Source organism: Argopecten irradians, chromosome 6 (genome assembly GCF_041381155.1).
Source record: "Argopecten irradians isolate NY chromosome 6, Ai_NY, whole genome shotgun sequence".
Lineage (NCBI taxonomy): Eukaryota > Metazoa > Mollusca > Bivalvia > Pectinida > Pectinidae > Argopecten > Argopecten irradians.
The window spans coordinates 19906804-19932929 of record NC_091139.1 but is presented as its reverse complement, the minus strand read 5'-3'; the positions used below and the strand labels follow the sequence as shown (position 1 = coordinate 19932929).

At 35.2% G+C, this 26126-nt stretch overlaps 1 protein-coding gene across 1 annotated transcript in view; it reads left to right on the top strand.

The window, feature by feature from the left end:
* Nucleotides 1-25723, top strand: part of LOC138326389 (claspin-like) — a 40921-nt gene extending 15198 nt beyond the window's left edge. Inside the window, exons 13-32 of the mRNA XM_069272499.1 lie at nt 890-920; nt 1327-1393; nt 3703-3730; nt 4144-4242; nt 5634-5912; nt 6196-6306; nt 6588-6782; nt 7931-8149; nt 8436-8584; nt 8895-8949; nt 9305-9422; nt 9646-9730; nt 10180-10367; nt 19455-19531; nt 20613-20643; nt 21048-21093; nt 21934-21978; nt 23412-23489; nt 24511-24648; nt 24884-25723. Of these exons, the coding sequence (XP_069128600.1) occupies nt 890-920; nt 1327-1393; nt 3703-3730; nt 4144-4242; nt 5634-5912; nt 6196-6306; nt 6588-6782; nt 7931-8149; nt 8436-8584; nt 8895-8949; nt 9305-9422; nt 9646-9730; nt 10180-10367; nt 19455-19531; nt 20613-20643; nt 21048-21093; nt 21934-21978; nt 23412-23489; nt 24511-24648; nt 24884-25003 (2159 nt within the window). The 3' untranslated portion in view covers nt 25004-25723. The remainder of the gene's footprint in view (nt 1-889; nt 921-1326; nt 1394-3702; nt 3731-4143; nt 4243-5633; nt 5913-6195; nt 6307-6587; nt 6783-7930; nt 8150-8435; nt 8585-8894; nt 8950-9304; nt 9423-9645; nt 9731-10179; nt 10368-19454; nt 19532-20612; nt 20644-21047; nt 21094-21933; nt 21979-23411; nt 23490-24510; nt 24649-24883) is intronic.
* Nucleotides 25724-26126: the final 403 nt, after the last annotated feature.

Genomic DNA, 26126 nt, shown 5'->3' with positions numbered 1-26126 from the left:
TATGGGAGAAAAACAGTATTTTTGGCTGTTTACGTTAAATAACTCTCGCATATATTACCAGATTTTCTCAAAACTTGGTAACATGTTTAATGTCTTAGGGCCTTGGCCAAGTTCGATCATCCCACTTTGATTTGACTTTAATTTGGCTGAGTTATGGCCCTTTGATTAACGAAAAAATGCTATGTTCGTCTGTTTTAGTTAATAACTCTTGCAAAGGTTACAGGATTTTGTCGAAACTTGGTAACATGGTTAAATATCTCAGGGCCTTGGCCAACTTCGATCAGGATTTGATTATACCCTATTTGGCTGAGTTATGCCCCTTTTATTAACGAAAAACGTCATTTTCGTCTGTTTCCGTTCAATAACTAGCAAATGTTACCAGATTTTCTTGAAACTTGGTAACATGGTTAAATGGGATATCCTGTGGTTGCTAGGAAAAGATATCTCTATCTTACACAGGAGGGTGTAAGACATCTCACACACGCTAGACAATAACGTGACGTCATCAATACATGCAGCGTAACTGAGGCATAACTGTGGCGCATATCGTAGATGACGTCATCAATTTTGACGCATAACGACGTTCCTGTGATAATGATGTGATCAAAAAGCTGGAAATCAAGTGGAATTTCATCATTTTTTCTACTTGAGTATGGGAGAAAAAGAATCTTACATGGGTCTGTGAAATAGAAAGGGATATCTCAACCCTAGTGAAAGATTTTGGCTGGCAAGTCTCGGGTTGACCGGCAAAAATCTTTCAGTTGGGTTGAGATATCCTTGTCCACTTCACAGACCCATGTGAGATTCTATTATTAAATTTCATCTTCGTGGAAACTGAACTAAAAAAAAAGTTTTATCCACTTAGTATGGTATTGTGTTTATGTTACAGGGATGTACAAAGACCGACGGATGGAGAGCAGGTCAGTTAAAATGTTAATGATTTAAATCCATAGATTCTTCTCTCTTCAGTATTATTTATTAGACATACAAAAATCCTAGACAAATCACTTTGAAATATTATACATGTGAAAGAAATGTATTTCTGTGATTAATTTCTTGTTACATGTACAATAATGTAAATGGTCCTCACAGGGCACTAGTCTTTTTGTCTGAAATGTCTGTTAAGTTTCTATTAGAAAATCAAAATTGTAAAAACTATTTAAAGTAAATAATTTTGTAAAAATATGATGAGTGCTGCATTGTTTTATATTCAATAATTACACTGTATATATTGCTCATGGACATTAGCATAATTTACCTGATTTCTCTTTGCCCTTGTGCTACAAATCCAATACTTACATATAAATATCTGTTTTGATTTTACAGAAGCCCACGCTATGCAGGTGTTACGGCGGGGACACATTTATTAATGGGGTATGTATTGGTATCTTCTTCACACTGATGTTTCACTAAATTTATTTGGATTGGTTGCGGATTCCTGTATCACTAAAAGCATCATCATTAGAACAGGCTTTTCTCAAGGACAAGAAATGAGTTTAGACATGAGGTGTTATAATGTCCATCCGTCTGTCGGTCTTCGTTTTCAGTTGTCACCAGTACTGTTTATCAAACAACTTCTAAAATAACAATTACATCAAGCAAGTTGTATTCCCAAAATAGCAGCTATAAAACAAGAATTACATCAGGCAAACCCCTCCTTGATAATCCAGGGGGCTACTATCACTCATTATAACCAACTCTTGAATATGCCATAGCAAAACTGAAGGCTGCTCATGTGAAGAAAAAATTGCCCAATCACAGACTTGCAGAGACTTTCTTTGAAGATTACTGAGACAATGAAGCCTAACTTTAAAGCCACACTGTCAATTACAGTGTTCTGTTATTCAGCTGATTTGACCAAAGGACCAAGTACTGCAGCTTCTTCATCTGCAGCTGAACACTGAACCTCTTGAACTTTGCCCCTATGTCACCCTTCATTATTCAAGGGCGTGAATATGATTATAAGTGTTAGTAAAATCCTGGAATGTTGCGGAAGGTAAAGCTGTATTTTCAAGAAACATCATTTTTGGTCTTGACCTGGCGGAGGTTTGCAAGTTGAAATCAATATTGGTTATTGTGTGTACACTGATTTATATGTATCTCTTGAATGGACAAGGCAAAGGGCTTCTGTACAGAGAAGGTGCATGTAATAGCTTGTGTTTATAAAAGTAGTTGGGGCAAATTTATTTCTGCTCCAAAATGGTCCTGCTTGGTGTGGAACTTTCCCACGTTGAGATCCACGTATTTATAAGGTATTTTGTTTTGCCAGTTCAAAAATCGTAGACATGCTTGCTGGTCACGTTAATGAGTCATTCACTCAACACAGGTAACAGTAAAGTTCAGGTGACTGGTATTCGCTAACGTGGTTCACGGCTTTATACGCATGCTTCCTACCCTCCAGTGGAGGGGCGGTTTTACGCCTGGTGATAGGAATAAGCAAGTTATTGTTTTAAACATTTTGAGGTGTCTCACAAAAAATGCCTTTGACCACAGTATGATCCTACAAATCACTCATCAACCTTTCAAAGATTTCAAGGTGGAAAACAATAGTTTATGAAATTTCTCTCAAAACTAGCAGTTGGGAAATTTCAGAAATTTTATATAACTTCATAAAATTTTCTTCTGGGTACCCTTATTACAAATGAAGACACTTACAATTTATCAGTCATTTAGGCCAAGGTGACCTTGATAGATTAGTATTTGGTTAAGGGTCGTGGGGATTTGGTTTTGGTGTTGGCTATGTACTTATGATGAAAACATGCACAGTTTTTAGCTCACCTGGCCCGAAGGGCCGGTGAGCTTATGCCATGGCGCGGCGTCCGTCGTCCGTCGTCCGTGCCGTCCGTCGTCCGTCCGTCCGTCCGTCCGTCTGTCTGTCCGTCAACATTTCCTTTAAATCGCTACTAGTCATAGAGTTCTCTGCATGGATTGTGACCAAAATTTGGCCACAAACATCCTTGGGGGAAGGGGAACAGAACTTGTATAAATTTTGGCTCTGAGCCCCTGGGGGCAGGAGGGGCGGGGCCCAATAGGGGAAATAAAGGTAAATCCTATAAATTGCTACTAGTCATAGAGTTCTGCATGGATTGTAACCAAATTTGGCCACAAGCATCCTTGGTGGGAAGGGGAACAGAACTTGTATAAATTTTGGCTCTGAGCCCCCGGGGGGCAGGAGGGGCGGGGCCCAAATAGGGGAAATAAAGGTTAATCCTATAAATCGCTACTTGTCCTAGAGTTCTGCATGGATTGTGACCAAATTTGGCCACAAACATCCTTAGGAGAAGGGGAACAGAACTTGTATAAATTTTGGCTCTGACCCCCTGGGGGCAGGAGGGGCGGGGCCCAATACAGGAAATAAAGGTAAATCCTATAAATCGTTTACTAGTCATAGAGTTCTTCATGGATTGTAACCAAATTTGGCCACAAACATTCTTTGGGGAAGGGGAACAGAACTTGTATTAAAATTTGGCTCTGACCCCCCGGGGGCAGGAGGGGCGGGGCCCAAATAGGGGAAATAAAGGTAAATCCTATAAATCGCTACTAGTCATAGAGTTCTGCATGGATTGTTGGTAACCAAATTTGGCGTGCATGTTGCCGTCGGTTGCATTGTTTACCTTTTAGGCCAAGGGAAGTAACCAAATTTGACCACAAACATCTTTTGGAGAAGGGGAACGGAATCTTGTATTTTAAATTTTGCAAACAATGGAGGTCGACATGGCAGATACCAAAGGTAAACCACTTATTTTACGTTGCATGATCCGCGTGTTTCAAAATATAGGATCAGTGAGGAAATCCGGGTGATTATGCATTCTCGTTTTGATGGAAATGCCCGTTATATCCTGGTAGCATTATTTTCATGATATCGTTTCTTTTGCATAACGTTGTAAAATGTTCATGTTCAGCTGGTTATAAATTCAAGTATTGGCCCGAGATCGTAAGAAATTAGATTAAATTAAATTTTAATTGCGGGGCCTATTTGATCACGAGTGTAAAAAATTCAATTTCTCAAGACATTTGGCACAGAAAAAAGTGCAAACATATCATAGCTATATCAACATGTACTAACACTTACACCAATAAACATTAAACAATGTTTTATGTTCTGAAACATTTTGATTGTATAAAAAAATTATTTATTTCCAGGTGGCGAGGCTGTAGAAGTCAACGTTTTAGATGACATCCTTGATGGCCATGTTGATGATGAACTCACTGCCGAAATAGGAGAACAAGACAAAACTCCTGGTAATTTCAAAGTAATATGGACCCCAGAGCCTTACTCAATTTACTCTTCTACTTTCAGAATATAACTTCCGTTCACTCGATTGTAGCTCTCCTGCTTCTGGAAGCTCTTTCATCTATAGGCTGGAAGGTCTTCAGAGAGGACTTCTCTTCTTAGAAGAGGGAAAATCGAGTTGAGATCAGGCATAATTTTGAATGCCATCCTCGAGCTCCCCCTCCAAATTTTTGACATACCAGTAACAATAATTTTGTAATTTTCTTATGTTTATTAAAAACCAATAATGTCTTGAAAGCTAGCTCTTTCTCTGTATTTCCCATATATTGTTTACTTTTGTACAGAAAAGATATCACCTAAAAGTCATTCAGAAGTAGGGCTGCCGCGGTTCACCGGTATATTGGGGTATTGCAATACACCACCAAAAAATATTGTACCGCGATACAGTTTACCTGTACCGGTTTTTTACGATATATTTTCTTAGTATCATAATTTCATTAATTTGATATAATTAAAACGTCCTGTCATTAAAACAAAACCAGCAAGTTGTATTTGTTTTCCTTTCCGATAATATGAAGCCATGTGGGTATCCCTTTCGTTTTCATTCGATTCAGATGTCGGTCAAATGTTTGTAACTAACGTGTATAATGTTCAAATGATTCAAACATTTGCATGACGTTGAATATAAACAATATGACATTAGGCTAGTTTCTGAAATATTATCAAGCTGATTCGCTCCATCAATCAACAATACCGGAATATCTAATTCTCTAAACACATTTAAGGCCCGGTGAATACATGGCTGCAGGGATTTTGCCAGCTTTTTCAGGCTTCATCGTCTGCCGCCATTTTCGATTTCCTACACGTGTCAAAACAACACTGCAAGCCGGTCAGCCCTTTGAAGTTTAATTACGATCGTAAGCTTATTTTGCCAGGACAATTGTACGAAAATTTGTTAATCATTTAGGTTCAAAAGTGTAAATATTTGCAGACACTATCATGTTTAGTTATTGCATTATAGGTTACGATCGTCTGTAACAGTTAGCCTAGCGTTTTCACAAACAGACTCATATTTTTTTAAAACAAGAACACATTTGAACATTTTTGTTACTCAACAACATGGTTCAAATCGATATAAAACTACATAACATAGCACTGTATGTTTGTATAATGTAATGGGTGTTTTTATTATGGAATATATACAAAATAGACAACACATATGTTAAGGTCAAAATATTGCAATACATATCACAATACAGTTGTTGTGTATCGCAATATATCGTGGTACGCTTCTGCCGTATCGCGGCAGCCCTATTCAGAAGATGATATCTTTTCCGCTACAACAGTAGCTACCTTTCATTCTAGAATTATTTTCTAATTGTTTTTCTTCGTATTGCAGCAAAGAAACCTGTGAAAACTAAGCCCAAGCCAGCATCAGCAAAAGGGAAAGCGGTGAAGCCAAAAGCAAAAGTGGCTCGTCCTGTAAAAAAAGAAACTGCACAAAAAGTTTCTAATGTCAAAAAGGAAGACCACAATGCTGCAACGACCTCTGAACAACAAAACACAGACAACTCTGTGGTTGTCAGTGAAAGCAAGGAACCAAAGCCAGCAGGAAAAGCATCTTCACAGAAAACAGTTTCGACAAAGAGCAAAGAAGGTGGTGCTGAGAGCAATAAAGGTAGTAGTTTTAAACACATTTCTGGAAGGTTTGTGTGGATAACAATGTCAGTCTTTCTTAAGAATTACTTGTTAGCCAGTGCTTGGTTTACTGTAGAATTTCAATTACATTTATCAATAATTTGCATTATTGATAAAATCACAGTGATTAAATGTTAAATACAGCTGGAGGCAAGTGACTTGAATTATGCTTAAGAGTGATTTATAGAAGTATGAATCATAATAAAACACACTATAAATTTATATCCATGTGTGGTTTGACACTTCACATTCCTTTCATACAGAATCAAAAGAAAAACCTGTGAAAGTGGTGAAGAAAGCTGTCAAACGACCAGCAAAGACTAAAACCGTAGTCAAAGTAGAAAAAGTCAAGATTCCCGAGGAACCTATGCCAGGTATAACGCATAGCTTATGAAATATAAAAGTTAACCCCTTACTTCTCCCGTCACCACCAATGTACTCCTGGCAATTCCCTTCCCAATATACCATTGTTATTTGGAAAAGTCTGCAAAAACGCAAAAAAGAGTTATTATTATACATTCTATATCCTCATCCGATTTTAAATGAAAATCAGTTGGTTGATGCTGCTTGATTATGATTGATCAAATTCCATCCGATTCCCATCAATACCTTGTAGCTCTTTTGAGGTTCTTCATTGTTGATATTTATCTGTCAGACCCTGTACCTATGGAAGAAAGCATGGAGAATCTGGCTGATGAGTCTGATGACAAACTGGACTTGTTGATGGAGGAGAGTGAGACAAGACCAGTGGAACAGCAGGTGGAGCACGTAGATACCCAAGACTATGACACGAGAAGTGAGGCAGGAAGTAGCGCTGGCGATGTTACTTCATTCTCCGATTCTGGCTCAGGTATTGCTGACATTACTAATGGTGAAATTAATTTTGAAATGCAAGGCTATTCTTTTGATGATATTCTTATGTCTTACAGTTACTCTATCTACATTATTAGCTTTCCTGGTGTGTTTATTTTAAGTCTTTGTTTTGTTTAGACCAAAAAAAATTAATTGTTAGTTTCTCAGGCCACTTTTTTAAAAAGTCAGTGCGGGCGGCAAGAATATTTTTTTATTTTTTATTTTTCTGAAAACAAATGCAGCAGATAACATTTTATTTTTTTCTCACTTGAAGGACATGAAAATCAATGAAAACACGTGTGGAAAATATAAATTCTTACTTAGTCTTTAAGAACAGCTTTTAAATATCTCAATCGTCACTATATCCAAAGAAAACCAGTTGAAAACACATAATCCTGGGAGGAAACATTCCGTTTTGAGCAAATGCTGACATTGGCAGCCATTTTTTACCGGAAATGAAAGGTGCATACTAAAATTGGAGCCAATTTCCGGGTGCGTTTTCGAATGGAAATTTCGGACGAGTTCAAATGAAAATTTGGGGTGCGTTCGATGCGGCGGTCTCGATTTTAATTTTTAAGTTATGGCGCATAAAAAATGTTGTTGCGGTGGGTAAATGTCGATTCAGCGGGGCCTGAGAAACTAAGAATTAATTTTTTTTGGCCTTAATGTTTATAGAATACTTTAATAATGGCCAGGTTTGTATTCAAATGAAAATTTAAAACCTAGAAGTTAGTTTTATTTCTCTTTTTAGCACACTATCATCAGATTTCAAATAACCTTTCGTCGATGGCCCGTCCGTCTGTTAACAATTCTTGTTAGCTCTATTCCTCATACAGTACTGAAGGGATCTCTCTGAAATTTCATATGTACATTCCCCTACAGCCCTAGTTGTACTTATTGCATTTTGGGACCTATCAGTCAATGGGCACACAGGTAGCCATCTTGGATTTTGATAGTTGAAGTTTAAAAAGCAGAGAACAAATTCCTCCCTCCATTGTCAGGCATAGATCATTCTTGGTGCCAAGATCCCTCTTGGATCTCTTGTTATTGGAGTCATTACTGTTAAACAAGTGTAATGTTATGACTGGTATTGTTGATAAGTTATGTGTTACATTGTGCTAACTGCTTGAGTTGTCCTACTATCAGATGCAGAGATGAGGAGTGATGATGAAGAAGGACCGAGCACAAGGAAGAAAAAGAAGAGAGGAATTTCACCCATTGAGTGGGATCGGAAAAGTGGCTACAAGGGTGAGGGAACAGAGCAAGGGGAAGAGGAAAAAGATTCTGAGGAAGAAGAGGAGGAAAACAAGAGTGGGGATGAAAATGATAACAAGAGTGACAAATCTGATGACTCATCACAGAGACGTAAGATCTTCAATACGCATATATATAATGTTTGATGGAAATGATGTTATTTTAAGCAGATATAACTTTAAAATGTTAAAAATAAAACCACTGCTGAAGTGCTACAAAGGACAATTTCAATAGTTTGAGGTGTATGAAATATTATTGAGCTATCCTAAGATTTGTCCTTGCTGTTAACATAACTGACAGGATACTCTGTCTGAATGATCCAGGATTTATATAGCAATTAACTAAACAAAAAATAGTCTTTTTCCAATGTCATGTTGTTTCTTATATATTTCTGCAGGTATGTACTCAAAGTTGAAATATCTGTTCCGAGGAGCTCGCTACTTCCTAATTAAAAGTAACAACCATGAGAATGTTGCTTTAGCCAAAGCGAAAGGAGTTTGGTCAACGCCCCCACAGAATGAGTCAAAGCTAAACCAAGCCTTCAGGGTAACATAACATACACCTGTGTATAGGAATGAGTGATTTGAAATAGATAATATTGAAATGTTGTTAAATACATTTGTAGATCATAGGCAAACAAAATAAGGCCAAAGAAAATAAAAATTAAAGTCTGGATTCTGATCTCAGACTCCGGTTCCGGCCATTATTTTAGAATCTAATTTTAATTATTATGTTTTAAACCTTAACTGTACCTAGAAGTTGAACTTGAACATATTGAAGAAAATTGAGATTTTTTGTTTTTAATTCAATAAGAAGAAACTATCAACATGTAACATTATTTTTTACCTAATTTCAGAGCTGTGATAATGTAATCCTGATCTTTTCCGTCAAAGAAAGTGGAAAATTTCAAGGTAATACATGCAATCTGCAATTCAAATTCATTTTGAATATATTAAAGTGACAAAATGGACTGATCTCTAACCATGAAGAAAGTTCTAGAAACGTTATCTTTAATAAAATATGAAGTAAGTCATGTGGTCATGTTATGTTTGTGCATATAGTCAACTTAGCAGTGGCTTATTATAGACAATACTGAAGAACCTAGAACATTTCAAAAATAGCAGACATCTACCATTGCACATCTTTATTTTGAATAGTTCAAATCTGTATATAAGATAAGTGAACTGGGTGTTTTTCAACATTTGTACTGAAATGAATTCTGACAGATAAGATTGTAAGATTTTATATATTGAATTTGTTGTATAGGATTTGCTCGCATTGTGGAGGAATCCACAAAAGACCACCCACCTATTCGTTGGGTTTTGCCTCCTGGGCTGAGTGCAAGAGCTTTGAGTGGAGTCTTCAAGCTGGACTGGATCAACAGGTAAAGTTCTTTTTAAATTTTATTACTGATTAGATGAATAATTATGAAAATATGAGATGTCTTTAAAATATTTATTATACATTTAGATGGTAATCAAATCTAAAACTGAACTGCTAGTTAAATATTTTTAATTTTAAGGACTTTTTGATTTGATGTTAGTGCATGGTTATTAGTTTTGTATGAATTGGTTTAGGTAATAAGTATGTTTTTTCATGTCCCATAGACGAGAGTTATCCTTCACCAAAACCAGTCATCTTCATAATTCATGGAACGACAACAAACCCGTCAAAATTGGTCGTGATGGACAGGTATTGTAGATTTTTGTTTGCCTATTCTTTACAAAACCTCATTTAACAGTATTTCTTTTACCAAAAGTCATCTGTTGTTCATATGTCTTTACCCCTTTAACTGTGAAAGATACTATATTGTGTCTCAAATATATCCATATGACAATTCAATTATATGAAATCGTCTGAACAGTTATGATTTGTTCTGGTTTAGATTAAAAGGGAAAGTTCATAAATTGAAGAGAGTAACAATCAATATGTGATCAAATTAGAGATACTTCTGAGTCCTACATACCCTATTAAAACTTTATGCTCCACATTATTTCAAGGTATGTATATCTTTACACTAGAAGTCATGCTTTACAAGAAAAACTTGGTATGTGATATTGACACAAAGTTTTACAGTCAATGAGTATTATTCAGTAGCAGAAGAACATATATTGAACACATTGAATATTAATTTCTTGCAGGAGATTGAAGCTCGCTGTGGAGAAACTGTGTGTAAGATGTTTCCATCCGACAATAATGTGGATCTGAGTGCAATAGTTCGCAAAGCTAAGAAATCGCGACATGGATCTCGTTCGCGTGTGATTGATCATCGCCGGAGGGAACCTTTCCGAGGAGGATCATCTGGCGGAAGGAGAGGGGACTTTAATAGGTTAAGTTTCTTCCGGTTTGGACACTTGTTTTCTCATGACTACAGAGGTGTGACATAAAACTCTGTGGGGATCTGGGTATTGAAGCAGTAGTCACTCATGGCTACTTAATATGAAAAGGCGACTCCTGCTAGTCAAACGGTTTCAAAATCGATGATACATTAGAAAATATAAACACCCTCAGGTGTGATACCAGTTTTATGGTAGGTGTAGTATGTGATGGTAAGTATATGGTGATACGTATCATTGACGGGATATATTTACTCACCATTTTTGAAGATTATTTCAGGTAAAAGTATCTAAATTTTATGGGAATTGCCAAACCTGGACATTACCCTTCTACTGTGAAGATTCCATTAATGCTGATTCAAAGGACTTTTTTCATTTTCATTTTCTCTACAAAAAAATGGGAATGGAATTCTTAAGTAAAATTGGACTAATATTAAGCTTAAACCAGACCAGATTATCAAATGGACTTAAAATTAAGTTAAGTGGAGCAGAATTTTCTGTTCTGGTCAGTACCAACAAGTAAGAAGTGGACTGATGTAGCAGGTCAACCTTATATCAACACCTTCATTATTGTTGTCTTTGTGAAAGCAATGGAATCTTTGTGTTAAAATGGACTAATTTGATCACCTTCCAAGGACTATCTTGAAATCTTGATTCTTGCATTCGACTTGATGCCGTAAAAGCATGCTGGTCTGTTTTTAGTCAAAATTTTTATAAAAACGAAGGATCCTGCTTCTGCATCCATGAAATATCTAACATGTTAGGTATCCCCTCACCACATATACCATTGGTCAGAGTTTAGTGTTCAATGTGAACTGTTTTGTGACTAATGGTGGGGAGGATACTAACATCCAACAGTGTCCGAGTGAATGAACTTTTCCACACCTACTGTACTATAGTGGGACTTTCATTCTCTCCTGTCAGAGACCTATAGTTATATTGATGTTTGTATGTGTGGAACCCTGTTTATTGGGACTTAATACACCCCCCGTGGCCAACTTTCATAAGCCTATGTTAAAACGAACAATATTTGTGTGACTTAGACGTTGCGGATTGTAACCGGCGTAGACCAACAATTGACGGTATGTCATGCATCATTTCAACAGAAATTGTGACAATATTTGGTTGTCACTTATGTAAACATAAATACTAAAATAATTTGAGTGAAAATAACAGAAACAAGAGTTTCTAAAACATTTTTGTAATACAATTACAAGTTCAAATGATTCACGAAAATGTATACTGTTATATTATAAAAAATAACAACTAAAATTCATGATAGATTACATCAACTACATATAATTTTTGTAGAATATCAACACAAATTAATGATTAATTAGATACCAACAAATAATAATTTATAAGGAATAATAATGCAAATTCTTTTTGTGTTATCAAATATTAACATTTTATCTTGTGCAGCTTAATCTTTTTGTTAAGAAGGTAGTTCTGTGATTCCATGTTTTGAAATCAGTTAAAGAGTTTAATGATAAGTGGTGTTCTGTTGAAGGAGTTTTACATATTGTGTTGCAATGTTAAGGTTCATTAATTAGATCAACATTATTTTGACATGTTCTCTTTGACATGCCATGTGATATCCTTTTGTTTTTACACAGAAAAACTTGGCTTACCAGATACATTAAGTTACATGATATCAGATTGGAATCTATTCATGATGAAAGTGTCATTTACATATGAATACAGCACATGTATATTATTTTATCATACACAATAGCAAAGTAGTACATTCTAATTTAAAGTAAGCAATTTCTTTACATACACTAAAGGGTATACATAGATAAAATAGATAAAAGTGAAATGCTATTTATTTAACAAGGTATAATAATATATTAAACAAGTGTTTTTATATAAAATTGTTATGCATTAGAATTTATATTATATTTAGTGTTTATATAATTACAAACAAAATGAAAAACTGGTGTATATGGCATTTACAATGGTAAGTAACATCCATAACTTATTGATATAATTCACAGTAACAGTGCACATACCTATATCTCCATATTCTGGTTTACATGAAGAAAAAATAATGATCAATCGATAGTGTGGTTTGTGTTTTAATGACTTTTTTTACAGTGACAGTCTAAAAGGATGTCATAATGGATGTGCCTGTTTTTAAAGTCAGTATAAAGAGAACCTCATCATCAGTGGTCATTTTAATTCATAATAACAATTATAATAATTATAATGATAATACTGGACGCAGGCATAATGCCTATACATCCCGACTATTAATAAGTTCAGTATTATCTATCTTATGATTATTACAGTAGCATTCGGGCTGCCCCCAATGCTTATCAAAGCGAGATTCAAATGTTTTTTCATGGCAACTTCTTCAAGATTTCCAATCTCAAACATGCTGTTTAAAAGACATCAAACACAGGGTTATTTATGGGAATGTATAAATAATAACACAGGGTTATTTATGGGAATGTGTAAATGGTGACACAGGGTTATTTATGGGAATGTGTATATAATAACAAAGGGTTATTTATGGGAATGTGTATATAATAAAACAGGGTTATTTATGGGAATGTGTAAACAGAATCACAGGATTGTTTATGGAAATTTGTAAACAGTAACAGGGTTATTTATGGGAATGGATTAACAGAGACACCGGGTTATTTATGGAAATGTGTATATAATGACACAGTGTTATTTATGGGAATATGGAAACAGTGGCAAAGGGTTATTTATGAGAATATGGAAATGGTGACACAGGGTTATTTATGGGAATGTGTAAATAGAGACACAGGGTTAAGTAATTTATGGGAATGTGTAAATAGAGACACAGGGTTAAGTAATTTATGGGAATGTGTTAATGGTGAAATTGGGTTATTTATGGGAATGTGTAAATGGTGATACAGGGTTATTTATGGGAATTTGTAAACAGTTAAAAGGTAATTTATGGTAAGGGTATATAATGACACAGGGTTATTTATGGGAATATGTAAACAGTGGCACAGGGTTATTTATGGGAATGTGTAAATGGTGACACAGGTTAGTTATGAGAATGTGTAAATGGTAATACAGGGTTATTTATGGGATTGTGTAAATGGTAATACAGGGTTATTTATGGGAATGTGTAAATGGTGACACAGGTTAGTTATGAGAATGTGTAAATGGTAATACAGGGTTATTTATGGGATTGTGAAAATGGTGATACAGGGTTATTTATGGGAATTTGTAAACAGTTACAGGGTAATTTATGGTAAGGGTATATAATGACATAGGGTTATTTATGGAAATACGTAAACAGTAACACGGTTATTTATGGGAATGTGTAAATGGTGACAAGGGTTTAATTTTGGGAATGTGTAAACAGTGACACAGAGTTATGTATGGGAATGTGTGAATGGTTACATAGGGTTATTTATGGAAATGTGTAAATGGTGACACAAGGTTATTTATGGGGATGTGTAAACAGTATATTGACACAGGGTTATTTATGGAAATTTGAAAATAATGATACAGAGTTATATTTGGAAATGTGTAAATGGTGATACAGGGTTATTTATGGAAATGTGTAAATAGTGACAAAGATTTATTTATGGGAATGTGTAAACAATAACACAGGGTTATTTATGGGAATGTGTAAACAATAACACAGGGTTATTTATGGGAATGTGTAAACAATAACACAGGGTTATTTATGGGAATGTGTAAACAATAACACAGGGTTATTTATGGGAATGTGTAAACAATAACACAGGGTTATTTATGGGAATGTACTAATGGTGATACAGGGTTATTTATGGGAATGTATATAAATGGTAATACATGGCTATTTATGGGAATGTGTAAATGGTGACACAGGGTTATTTATGGGAATGTGTAAATAATGAAAAAAGGTTATTTGTAGGAATATGTAAATGGTGATACAGGGTTTATTATGGGAATGTGTAAACAGTACTAGTGACACATTATGTATTTATGGAAATGTGTAAATAGTGATACAGGGTTATTAATGATGATACAGGGTTATAATTCAATGTTGCTTGTTACGAGCATTTCCATTGGCTTAAAAATTTACTTTATCAGCCCATAAAGGAAAAAATGGCGTCGCCGTTTGTAACGTCGTTTCTGATTGGCTGAGATGACGGCGTAATAATTTCATAGACAAAAGAGTCCCAAAATGAATTTTAAATGTTGAAGAGATTATCTTTAGTAAATTGAATTATAAGGATTAATTTGAATAGGTTTTTTATGTTATGGAGATATAACACAAAAATCTGAGTGTACTCTCATCATAAACCGCTTCGCGGTTTATTTAGAGTACACTCAGATTTTTGTGTTATATCTCCATAACATAAAAAATCTATTCAAGTTAATCCTTAAATATACAGGAAGGTGTAAATAGTGATACAGGGTTATATACAGGAAGATGTAAATAGTGATACAGGGTTATATACAGGAAGATGTAAATGGTGATACAGGGTTATATACAGGAAGGTGTAAATGATGATACAGGGTTATATACAGGAAGATGTAAATGGTGATACAGGGTTATATACAGGAAGGTGTAAATGATGATACAGGGTTATATACAGGAAGATGTAAATGGTGATACAGGGTTATATACAGGAAGGTGTAAATGATGATACAGGGTTATATACAGGAAGGTGTAAATGGTGATACAGGGTTATATACCGGAAGGTGTAAATGGTGAAACAGGGTTATATACAGGAAGGTGTAAATAGTGATGCAGGGTTATATACAGGAAGGTGTAAATGATGATACAGGGATATATACAGGAAGGTGTAAATGGTGATACAGGGTTATATACCGGAAGGTGTAAATGGTGAAACAGGGTTATATACAGGAGGATGTAAATGGTGATACAGGGTTATATACAGGAAGGTGTAAATGGTGATACAGGGTTATATACAGGAAGATGTAAATGGTGATACAGGGTTATATACAGGAAGATGTAAATGGTGATACAGGGTTATATACAGGAGGATGTAAATGGTGATACAGGGTTATATACAGGAAGATGTAAATGATGATACAGGGTTATATACAGGAAGATGTAAATGGTGATACAGGGTTATATACAGAAAGGTATAAATGATGATACAGGGTTATACACAGGAAGATGTAAATGGTGATACAGGGTTATATACAGGAAGGTGTAAATGGTGATACATTGTTATATACAGGAAGGTGTAAATGGTGATACAGGGTTATATACAGGAGGATGTAGATGGTTTCATAGGGTTATATACAGGAGGATGTAGATGGTGATACAGGGTTATATACAGGAAGGTGTAAATGGTAATACAGGGTTATATTCAGGAAGATGTAAATGGTGATACAGGGTTATATACAGGAAGATGTAAATAGTGATACAGGGTTATATACAGGAGGGTGTAAATGGTTATACAGGGTTATATTCAGGAGGATGTAAATGGTGATACAGGGTTATATACAGGAGGATATAAATGGTGATACAGGGTTATATACAGGAAGATGTAAATGGTGATACAGGGTTATATACAGGAAGGTGTAAATGGTGATACAGGGTTATATACAGGAAGGTGTAAATGGTGATACAGGGTTATATACAGGAAGATGTAAATGGTGATACAGGGTTATATACAGGAGGGTATAAACAGTGATACAGGGTTATGTATAGGATGGTGCAAATGATGATACAGGGTTATATACAGGAGGATGTAAATGGTGATACAGGGTTATATACAGGAGGGTGTAAATGGTGATACAGGGTTATATATAGGATGGTGCAAATGATGATACAGGGTTATATACAGGAGGATGTAAATGGTGATACAGGGTTATATACAGGAGGGTATAAACAGTGATACAGGGTTATGTATAGGATGGTGCAAATGATGATACAGGGTTATATACAGGAGGGTGTAAATGGTGATACAGGGTTATATACAGGAGGGTGTAAATAGTGATACAGGGTTATATATAGGATGGTGCAAATGATGATACAGGGTTATATACCGGAAGGTGTTAATAGTGATACAGGGTTATATATAGGATGGTGCAAATGATGATACAGGGTTATATACAGGAGGGTGTAAATAGTGATACAGGGTTATATACAGGATGGTGCAAATGATGATACAGGGTACCGGTTATGTACAGGAAGGTGTAAATGATTATACAGGGTTATATACAGGAAGGTATAAATTGTACCAAAACATTTTTTACAAGAATGCAAGCATAAACAGTAACACATGATTATTAATGGAAATATATACACTGCTTAATGGTTAATAAGATGTAAAGTATACTAGGGTTATCATTGGGGAAAATATTGACTGTGTGCAGATTGTAATCAAGGGTTATCATTAGGTACGTATATATAGACTGTATTCAAGGGTTATCATTAGGTACGTATGTATAGACTGTATTCAAGGGTTATCATTAGGTACGTATGTATAGACTGTATTCGAGGGTTATCATTAGGTATGTATAGACTGTATTCAAGGGTTATCATTAGGTATGTACACAATGTAAGACTTTTAAGGGTTATCATTAGGTATGTGTAGACTGTATTCAAGGGTTATCATTAGGTATATGTAGACTGTATTCAAGGGTTATCATTAGGTATGTACACAATGTATAGACTATTTAAGTGTTATCATGAGGTATGTGTAGACTGTATTCAAGGGTTATGATTAGGTATGTGTAGACTGTATTCAAGGGTTATGATTAGGTATGTGTAGACTGTATTCAAGGGTTATCATTAGGTATGTACACAATGTATAGACTATTTAAGTGTTATCATGAGGTATGTGTAGACTGTATATTCAAGGGTTATGATTAGGTATGTGTAGACCATATTCAAGGGTTATGATTAGGTATGTGTAGACTGTATTCAAGAGTTATCATTAGGAATGTGTAGACTGTATTCAAGAGTTATCATTAGGTATGTGTAGACTGTATTCAAGGGTTATGATTAGGTATGTGTAGACTGTATATTCAAGGGTTATGATTAGGTATGTGTAGACTGTATTCAAGGGTTATGATTAGGTATGTGTAGACTGTATTCAAGGGTTATCATTAGGTATGTGTAGACTGTATTCAAGGGTTATCATTAGGTATGTGTAGACTGTATTCAAGGGTTATCATTAGGTATGTGTAGACTGTATTCAAGGGTTATGATTAGGTATGTGTAGACTGTATTCAAGGGTTATGATTAGGTATGTACACAATGTATAGACTTTTCAAGTGTTATCATGAGGTATGTGTAGACTGTATTCAAGGGTTATGATTAGGTATGTGTAGACTGTATTCAAGAGTTATCATTAGGTATGTATAGACTGTATTCAAGGGTTATCATTAGGTATGTATAGACTGTATTTAAGGGTTATCATTAGGTATGTGTAGACTGTATTCAAGAGTTATGATTAGGTATGTGTAAACTGTATTCAAGGGTAATGATTAGGTATATGTAGACTGTATTCAAGAGTTATGATTAGGTATGTGTAGACTGTATTCAAGAGTTATGATTAGGTATGTATAGACTGTATTCAAGGGTTATCATTAGGTATGTATAGACTGTATTCAAGGGTTATCATTAGGTATGTGTAGACTGTATTCAAGGGTTATCATTAGGTATGTGTAGACTGTATTCAAGGGTTATGATTAGGTATGTGTAGACTGTATTCAAGAGTTATGATTAGGTATGTGTAGACTGTATTCAAGAGTTATCATTAGGTATGTATAGACTGTATTCAAGGGTTATCATTAGGTATGTGTAGACTGTATTCAAGGGTTATGATTAGGTATGTGTAGACTGTATTCAAGGGTTATCATTAGGTATGTGTAGACTGTATTCAAGGGTTATCATTAGGTATGTATAGACTGTATTCAAGGGTTATCATTAGGTATGTGTAGACTGTATTCAAGGGTTATCATTAGGTATGTATAGACTGTATTCAAGGGTTATGATTAGGTATGTGTAGACTGTATTCAAGAGTTATTATTTGGTATTTGTAGACCGTATTCAAGGGTTATCATTAGGTACGTATGTATAGACTGTATTCAAGGGTTATCATTAGGTATGTATAGATTGTATTCAAGGGTTATGATTAGGTATGTATAGGACTGTATTCAAGGGTTATGATTAGGTATGTATAGACTGTATTCAAGGGTTATGATTAGGTATGTATAGACTGTATTCAAGGGTTATCATTAGGTATGTATAGACTGTATTCAAGGGTTATCATTAGGTATGTATAGACTGTATCCAAGTATAATCATTAGGTTTATATGTATAGACTGTATTCAATTATTATCATTAGTTATGTGTAGACTGTATTTATATACACTAATTCAAGAGTTATCAAAGGTATGGGTAGAGTCATCCTCAATACTACAGGGGTTATTATCTCGAGGTTATATCCACCCCTGGACTATCTCCTAGTGATATTGGAAGTAGATTAGGAGAGGAAAAACTGACCGATTACAGGCCTGCAGAGACTTCCTTCAAAGATTATGGAGAGAGCGACGTCAGACTTAAAAGCCACACAGTCAACCTGAGTGTACCGTTATTTGGTTTGTTTGGAAGTAATTCAAAGGAACAAATTTAGCTGAAATTACCAGTGCATTATGTTGCCTACAGTTGTACTATGACATAAGTCCATGGGTTGATATAATGTCAGTGATAGTAACTCCTGGAGTATCAAGGATGGTGTACCAGGTAGACTGTGCGTAGACTGATTTAGAAAATGGAATCACAGTTCTTATCCTTAATTAAAACTTGATATAGGAGTTTAGATGAAAGGATATTAAAACGACTGAATAATACAATTTTAGCTTTATAAAATTCAGAACCTAAACCTAACAAAGTGAACAGTAAATTAGTGTTTTCTTTCCAGATAAGTCTTTTTGAAACAAATTGATTCAATTTTTAAAGAAAATCATATAGATATTTTGTATGATGTATATTCAATTGAAAGGGAAAGATATTTTCATAAATATATATAGATATGTGTGTGTGTGTTTTCTTTTTTGATGTTTATGATTTTGTGATTCTACGATCACTAATCTTAAATTGAAACACCCAAAAATTTCAGGAGACGGCGTTATCGTGATGAGATGTTTGATAGCCCAAGAAGGAAACGCTTTAGAAGTGATATGGACCGAGACAATGGTAAGTTTCCCTTATTATCCCCCGCTTTCACTGAAACTGGGGGTTATTAATTGTCTGTCTATCTGTAAAGCTTGGTTTCCATGCAATAACTGCCACAAATCTTAAGCAATTTTTTTATTACTTGGTCACATGGTTCGGTGAGCCAAGGGCTAGGAAGAGTTCGCTCAGCACTTTCATCAGACCCTATTTAGCGGAGTTATGGCCCTTTGATTATGGAAAAACAGTATTTTTGGCTGTTTACGTTAAATAACTCTCGCATATATTACCAGATTTTCTCAAAACTTGGTAACATGTTTAATGTCTTAGGGCCTTGGCCAAGTTCGATCATCCCACTTTGATTTGACTTTAATTTGGCTGAGTTATGGCCCTTTGAATGCTATGTTCGTCTGTTTTAGTTAATAACTCTTGCAAAGATTACAGGATTTTGTCGAAACTTGGTAACATGGTTAAATATCTCAGGGCCTTGGCCAACTTTGATCAGGATTTGATTATACCCTATTTGGCTGAGTTATGCCCATATTATTAATGAAAAACGTCATTTTCGTCTGTTTCCGTTTAATAACTAGCAAATGTTGCCAGATTTTCTTGAAACTTGGTAACATGGTTAAATGGGATATCCTGTGGTTGCTAGGGAAAAGATATCTCTATCTTACACAGGAGGGTGGCAGACATCTCACACGCGCTAGACAATAACGCGACGTCATCAATTCATGCAGCGTAACTGCGGCATAACTGTGGCGCCTATCGTAGATAACGTCATCAATTTTGACGCATAACAACGTTCCTGTGATAATGATGTGATCAAAAAGCTGGAAACCAAGTGGAATTTAATCATTTTTTCTACTGAGTATGGGAGAAAAAGAATCTTACATGGGTCTGTGAAGTGGAAAGGGCTATCTCAACCCTAGTGAAAGATTTTGGCTGGCAAGTCGTGGTTGACCGGCAAAAATCTTTCACTTTGGTTGAGATATTCCTGTCCACTTCACAGACCCATGTGAGATTCTATTATTAAATTTCATCGGGAAAACTGAACTAAAAAAAAAGTTTTATCAACAAAGTATGGTATTGTGTTATGTTACAGGGATGTACAAAGACCGACGGATGGAGAGCAGGTCAGTAAAATGTTAATGATTTAAATCCCATAGATTCTTCTCTCTTCAGTATTATTTATTAGACATACAAAAATCCTAGACAAATCACTTTGAAATATTATATATGTGAAAGAAATGTATTTCTGTGATTAATTTCTTGTTACATGTACAATAATGTAAATGGTCCTCACAGGGCACTAGTCTTTTTGTCTGAAATGTCTATTAAGTTTCTATTAGAAAATCAAAATTGTAAAACTATTTAAAGTAAGTAATTTTGTAAAAATATGATGAGTGCTGCATTGTTTATATTCAATAATTACACTGTATATATTGCTCATGGACATTAGCATAATTTACCTGATTTCTCTTTGCCCTTGTGCTACAAATCCAATACTTACATATAAATATCTGTTTTGATTTTACAGAAGCCCACGCTATGCAGGTGTACGGCGGGACACATTTATTAATGGGGTATGTATTGGTATCTTCTTCACACTGATGTTTCACTAAATTTATTTGGATTGGTTGCGGATTCCTGTATCACTAAAAGCATCATCTTTAGAACAGGCTTTTCTCAAGGACAAGAAATGAGTTTAGACATGAGGTGTTATAATGTCCATCCGTCTGTTGGTCTTCGTTTTCAGTTGTCACCAGTACTGTTTATCAAACAACTTCTAAAATAACAATTACATCAAGCAAGTTGTATTCCCAAAATAGCAGCTATAAAACAAGAATTACATCAGGCAAACTCATCCTTGATAATCCAGGGGCTACTATCACTCATTATATCCAACTCTTGAATATGCCATAGCAAAACTGAATGCTGCTCATGTGAAGAAAAAATTGCCCAATCACAGACTTGCAGAGACTTTCTTTGAAGATTACTGAAACAATGAAGCCTAATTTTAAAGTCACACTGTCAATTACAGTGTTCTTTAATTCAGTTGATTTGACCAAAGTACTGCAGCTTCTCATCTGTTGCTGAACACTGAACCTTTGACTTTGCTATGACATATTATTCAAAGGTGGATATGATGAAAGTGTTAGTAAACCCTGGAATGTTGAAGAAGGTAAGCTGTATTCAAGAAATATCATTTTTGGCCTTGACCTGCGAGGTTTCAAGTTGAATCAATATTGGTTATTGTGTGTAACTGATTATATGTTCTCTTGAATGGACAAGCAAGGGCTTTGTACAGAGAAGGTGCATTATAGCTTGTTTATAAAAATAGTTAGCATTCATTTCTGTCAAATGGCTGCATGGTGAAACCTTCCCACGTTGGATCCACGTATTTAAGGTATTTTGTTTTGCAGTCAAAATCTAGACATGCTGCTTCACCTGGTCATTACTCAACACAGGTAAAGTAAAGTCAGGTGACTGGTTCGCTAACTGGTCACGCTTATACGCATGCTTCCTACCCTCCAGTGGAGGCGGTTACGCCTGGTGATAGGAATAAGCAAGTTATTGTTTTAAACATTTTGAGGTGTCTCACAAAAAAATGCCTTTGACCACAGTATGATCCTACAAATCACTCATCAACCTTTCAAGGATTTCAAGGTGGAAAACAATAGTTTATGAAATTTCTTCAAAACTAGCAGTTGGGAAATTTCAGAACTTGTATAACTTCATAAAATTTTCTTCTGGGTACCCTTATTACAAATGAAGACACTTACAATTTATCAGTCATTTAGGCCAAGGTGACCTTGATAGATTAGTATTTGGTTAAGGGCCGTGGGATTTGGTTTTGGTGTTGGCTATGTACTTATGATGAAACACATGCACAGTTCTTTATTTACTTTAGGCGAGTGTTACAAATTTTATTACTTTAAATGCAGATATTTGTCTTTGGATCACCTGACTATTTGAAGGTTGGTTCTGAAAACAGATTTGAGAGAAAAAATTGTATCAATGTTTTTATGATGAAAGTATCAGCAATTCGATCTTGCATGTCTAAAAGATTAGTGAGCTTGTGCCATGGTGCAGCCTCCATCTGTCTTTCCATTGTTTCATTTTGCTTCAATTTTCCCCTCAAAATCCTAAAAACCTGAATTTGGGACTGTAGCATGTCAGGGTGAAGGATTTCCACCTTAGTTTAAATGAATTTAAGGGTATTGGTGTAAAATGCTAAAATCTCGAACAAGTTCTTTTCTGTAATAACCAAAAGGCTCAAATATCTTATTTGAGTCTGTAGCATGCTTTAGTAAATGTTTTCCAGTCAACCTTGTTTTATGTATTATATTAGCTAAAATATTTGAACAACAATTTACATAGACTTATAGGCAAAAAGAGCTGTTACATGTTATAAGAGGCAAAAAGACTGGTAATTTAAGGGTATTGGTGTAAAATGCTAAAATCTCGAACAAGTTCTTTTCTGTAATAACCAAAAGGCTCAAATATCTTATTTGAGTCTGTAGCATGCTTTAGTAAATGTTTTCCAGTCAACCTTGTTTTATGTATTATATTAGCTAAAATATTTGAACAACAATTTACATAGACTTATAGGCAAAAAGAGCTGTTACATGTTATAAGAGGCAAAAAGACTGGTAATGGGTCACAAATGGAAATCTTTGGACTTGCATGTTTGTTTAAAGGAATGACCTTGGTCTTCCTTGAATTATATCTTTTGAGTTAACCAACAGATTCCAAAGTCCTTATGTTGGCCATGTAGCAGCAGACAAATTATGCAAATACAGGCCCATTAACCCCTTGTCATTCTGGCCCTAATGCATTGAACTTTTCATATACCAGGTAAGTGTATGTAATAATTATTGACTTTGTTTCTGTGTTACAGTCATACAATGACTATATAAGAGAGTTTGCCCATGCTAGAGCACCACCGCCACCAATGCATCACCCATACGGACCACCAGTAAGTTGCTTAGAATTAATCAACTTTACACTTTAACAACACAAATTGTGCCGGACATCTAATTAATTCCTCTTTCATATTTATTTTAACTTCATATGTAATACTAGGGCTGGGTATTGGAAGGTCTAAAACGATACGATACGTATTGACAATACACTGAAACAATACATGATACATATTGACGAAACAGTGGACCTCTTTTTCAAATTCAGTTGACCATTGTATTTTGAAAACTGTGACAATAAAAGACAATTTTGATATAACATCTTATAACCAGAAAAAAAATCTACCAAACATTTGATTCGGTTTATCATCCGTGTTAATTAATTTCTGTCAATTCGTATTCTTAGTTATAAAAAGGCATTTCTAATCCATTTAGGTGACACAGATGTCTTAAACACTTCCTATTGATTTAAATGCTCTTACTTGAATGATGTTTTAGAATAAATTTTGTTTGGAATTTCTATTTCCCTATTTCTATAACGAAAACAGTAGGGTGAGTTGTTAAAAGGATACAGCGATATACATAAAGTTTGCGTATCGATATTCGATACACTGCTGAAAACTGATACATATTGGTATATCTATATATTGATCCAGCCCTATGTAATACAGGACAGCCATTGTGTTACATTAATGGTACATTTATGATTCCTGGAACAGGCTCTTCAGGTTCCATCTATTAAGCTCAAACTTGGGAGTTAGGAGTTTCCTTCTTGACCATATGTTGTTATTTTTATTTTGATCAAAATTTAAACAGAATTATTCTTGGATTCAACATTAATCATATATATAAATGAATCTGATAACTACACCAATACCAGGTTCCAGATTACGGGTTCAACCAGCTTTTCCCTTTTATTTCCATTTTATTTCCATTTAGCTGTAGTTACTTTCATAATATCAATTTTTGCCTGTTCTTTAGGGAGAGAACTTATATAGGCTATGCCTGTTGTTCAATTCCTTTTCAAATTATGTTTGAAATAAAATTTGTTAATATTGAAATTTGCCTGTTGTTTAGCCACCAGGATTTGGACACATGGAACCGATGCCCCCATATCCAGGACATTATGAGAGACCACGAGAATTTATGCCTACAGGACCTGACTACAGTAGTCAGGATGCTGCTTCACGCTCCCGTGCCACGGACAAACGATCGGTAAGTCATCAGCATCTCAAGAGAGGCTGGGCTAAGGCCTTATTGCATAAAATTAAATTCTTTATTCAAATACTTTCTTCAAAGTTATTCTTAGCAAAGAAATTTCCTCTATTTAAGTATTATGTTATAAAACAGATATTCCAATTTAAAAAATGATTTCATTCGGAATTAGTTAGCATTTAAACAGATTGGAAATTTATTAATTCACTCACGAAGACATATTTTCCTCTTGCAGTACGAGAGGGATGTTGATGACTTTTTGCGACGAACATCACATCCTAGTCGTAGCAGCCGTGACCGAAGCAGAGACCGTGACCGTGACCGCGATCGTCACCGCCACCGTGACCGACGATGATGACAAGTTGTGTGTTGTTCAAGGATCTGTTGTCTAAATACACGGTGTAAACACTGCAGGCCAGAAGCTCTGTGAGACAGAGGTGTGACTGGGACAAAAAACACTTGACATTGGGCTCTAACTAGTGTGAAAAGGGCCTTTACTAGGGGCCCTGTCTCCTGGGCCATATATATACAGGGCTCTGTAAAACAGAGGTGTGAATGGGGTGTTCTCAGATATCTGTGATAAGTCTGTGACAGATTACAGGCACGCCCTTAGAGTTAATCACTGTGTATATATAACACCATGTATATTATCAATATCCTTTTGTAATCATCTTATTTCACATTCATATTTCTCTTTCTTTTGTTTCGCATTTAACTAACTCATTATTTCATCAGTGGTTTTAAATGATTATTTGTTTGTAAGCTCCAGTCGAGTCAGTTGTATTTCTGTGATGTACATGACTGTCGATAGCATAATTATTACACATATGTAATAGATTTTGTATGAATCAATTTGACTTAAGTTTTTTAGTAGTGTTTTGTCAGATGCTAAGTGGTCACATGACATAAAAGCAATGCATTTAATATTTTCGTTTTCACATTTCAGAATACCACTTTTATTAAATGTTATTTCATTGAAAAAGTATTGTACAATTGACTACCAGTGATTATTGTAACTTGCATGTCCAGAGAATGTATAGCAAGAGAAATGGTTTGATAAACTCTTTTGAAAATACATTTGGAGTTGTTTTGTTTGTGTAGATTATTAAAGAGACAAATGGTATTTTATTTTAGCCCAGCATCATAAGATGCTGGGCTACTCAAATTGCTTTTCTTCCATGGTCTGTGTTTGTCCGTTAACAATTCTTGTTATTGCTATTTCTCAGAAAGTATGGAAGGGATCATTCTCAAATTTCATACGTAGATTTCTCTAGGGCCTTTTTTATGCATACTGCGTTTTGATGCTGATTGGTCATTAAGATGGTCACCAGCAGCCATCTTGGATTTTGATAGTTAAAGTTTGTTATTGCTATTTCACAGAAAATACCGTAGGAATCATTCTGAAATTTCCCCTAGGGCCCTAGCTAGTTGTAAATATTGCATTTTGGGACCAATCTGTCAACAAGATGGCCGCCAGG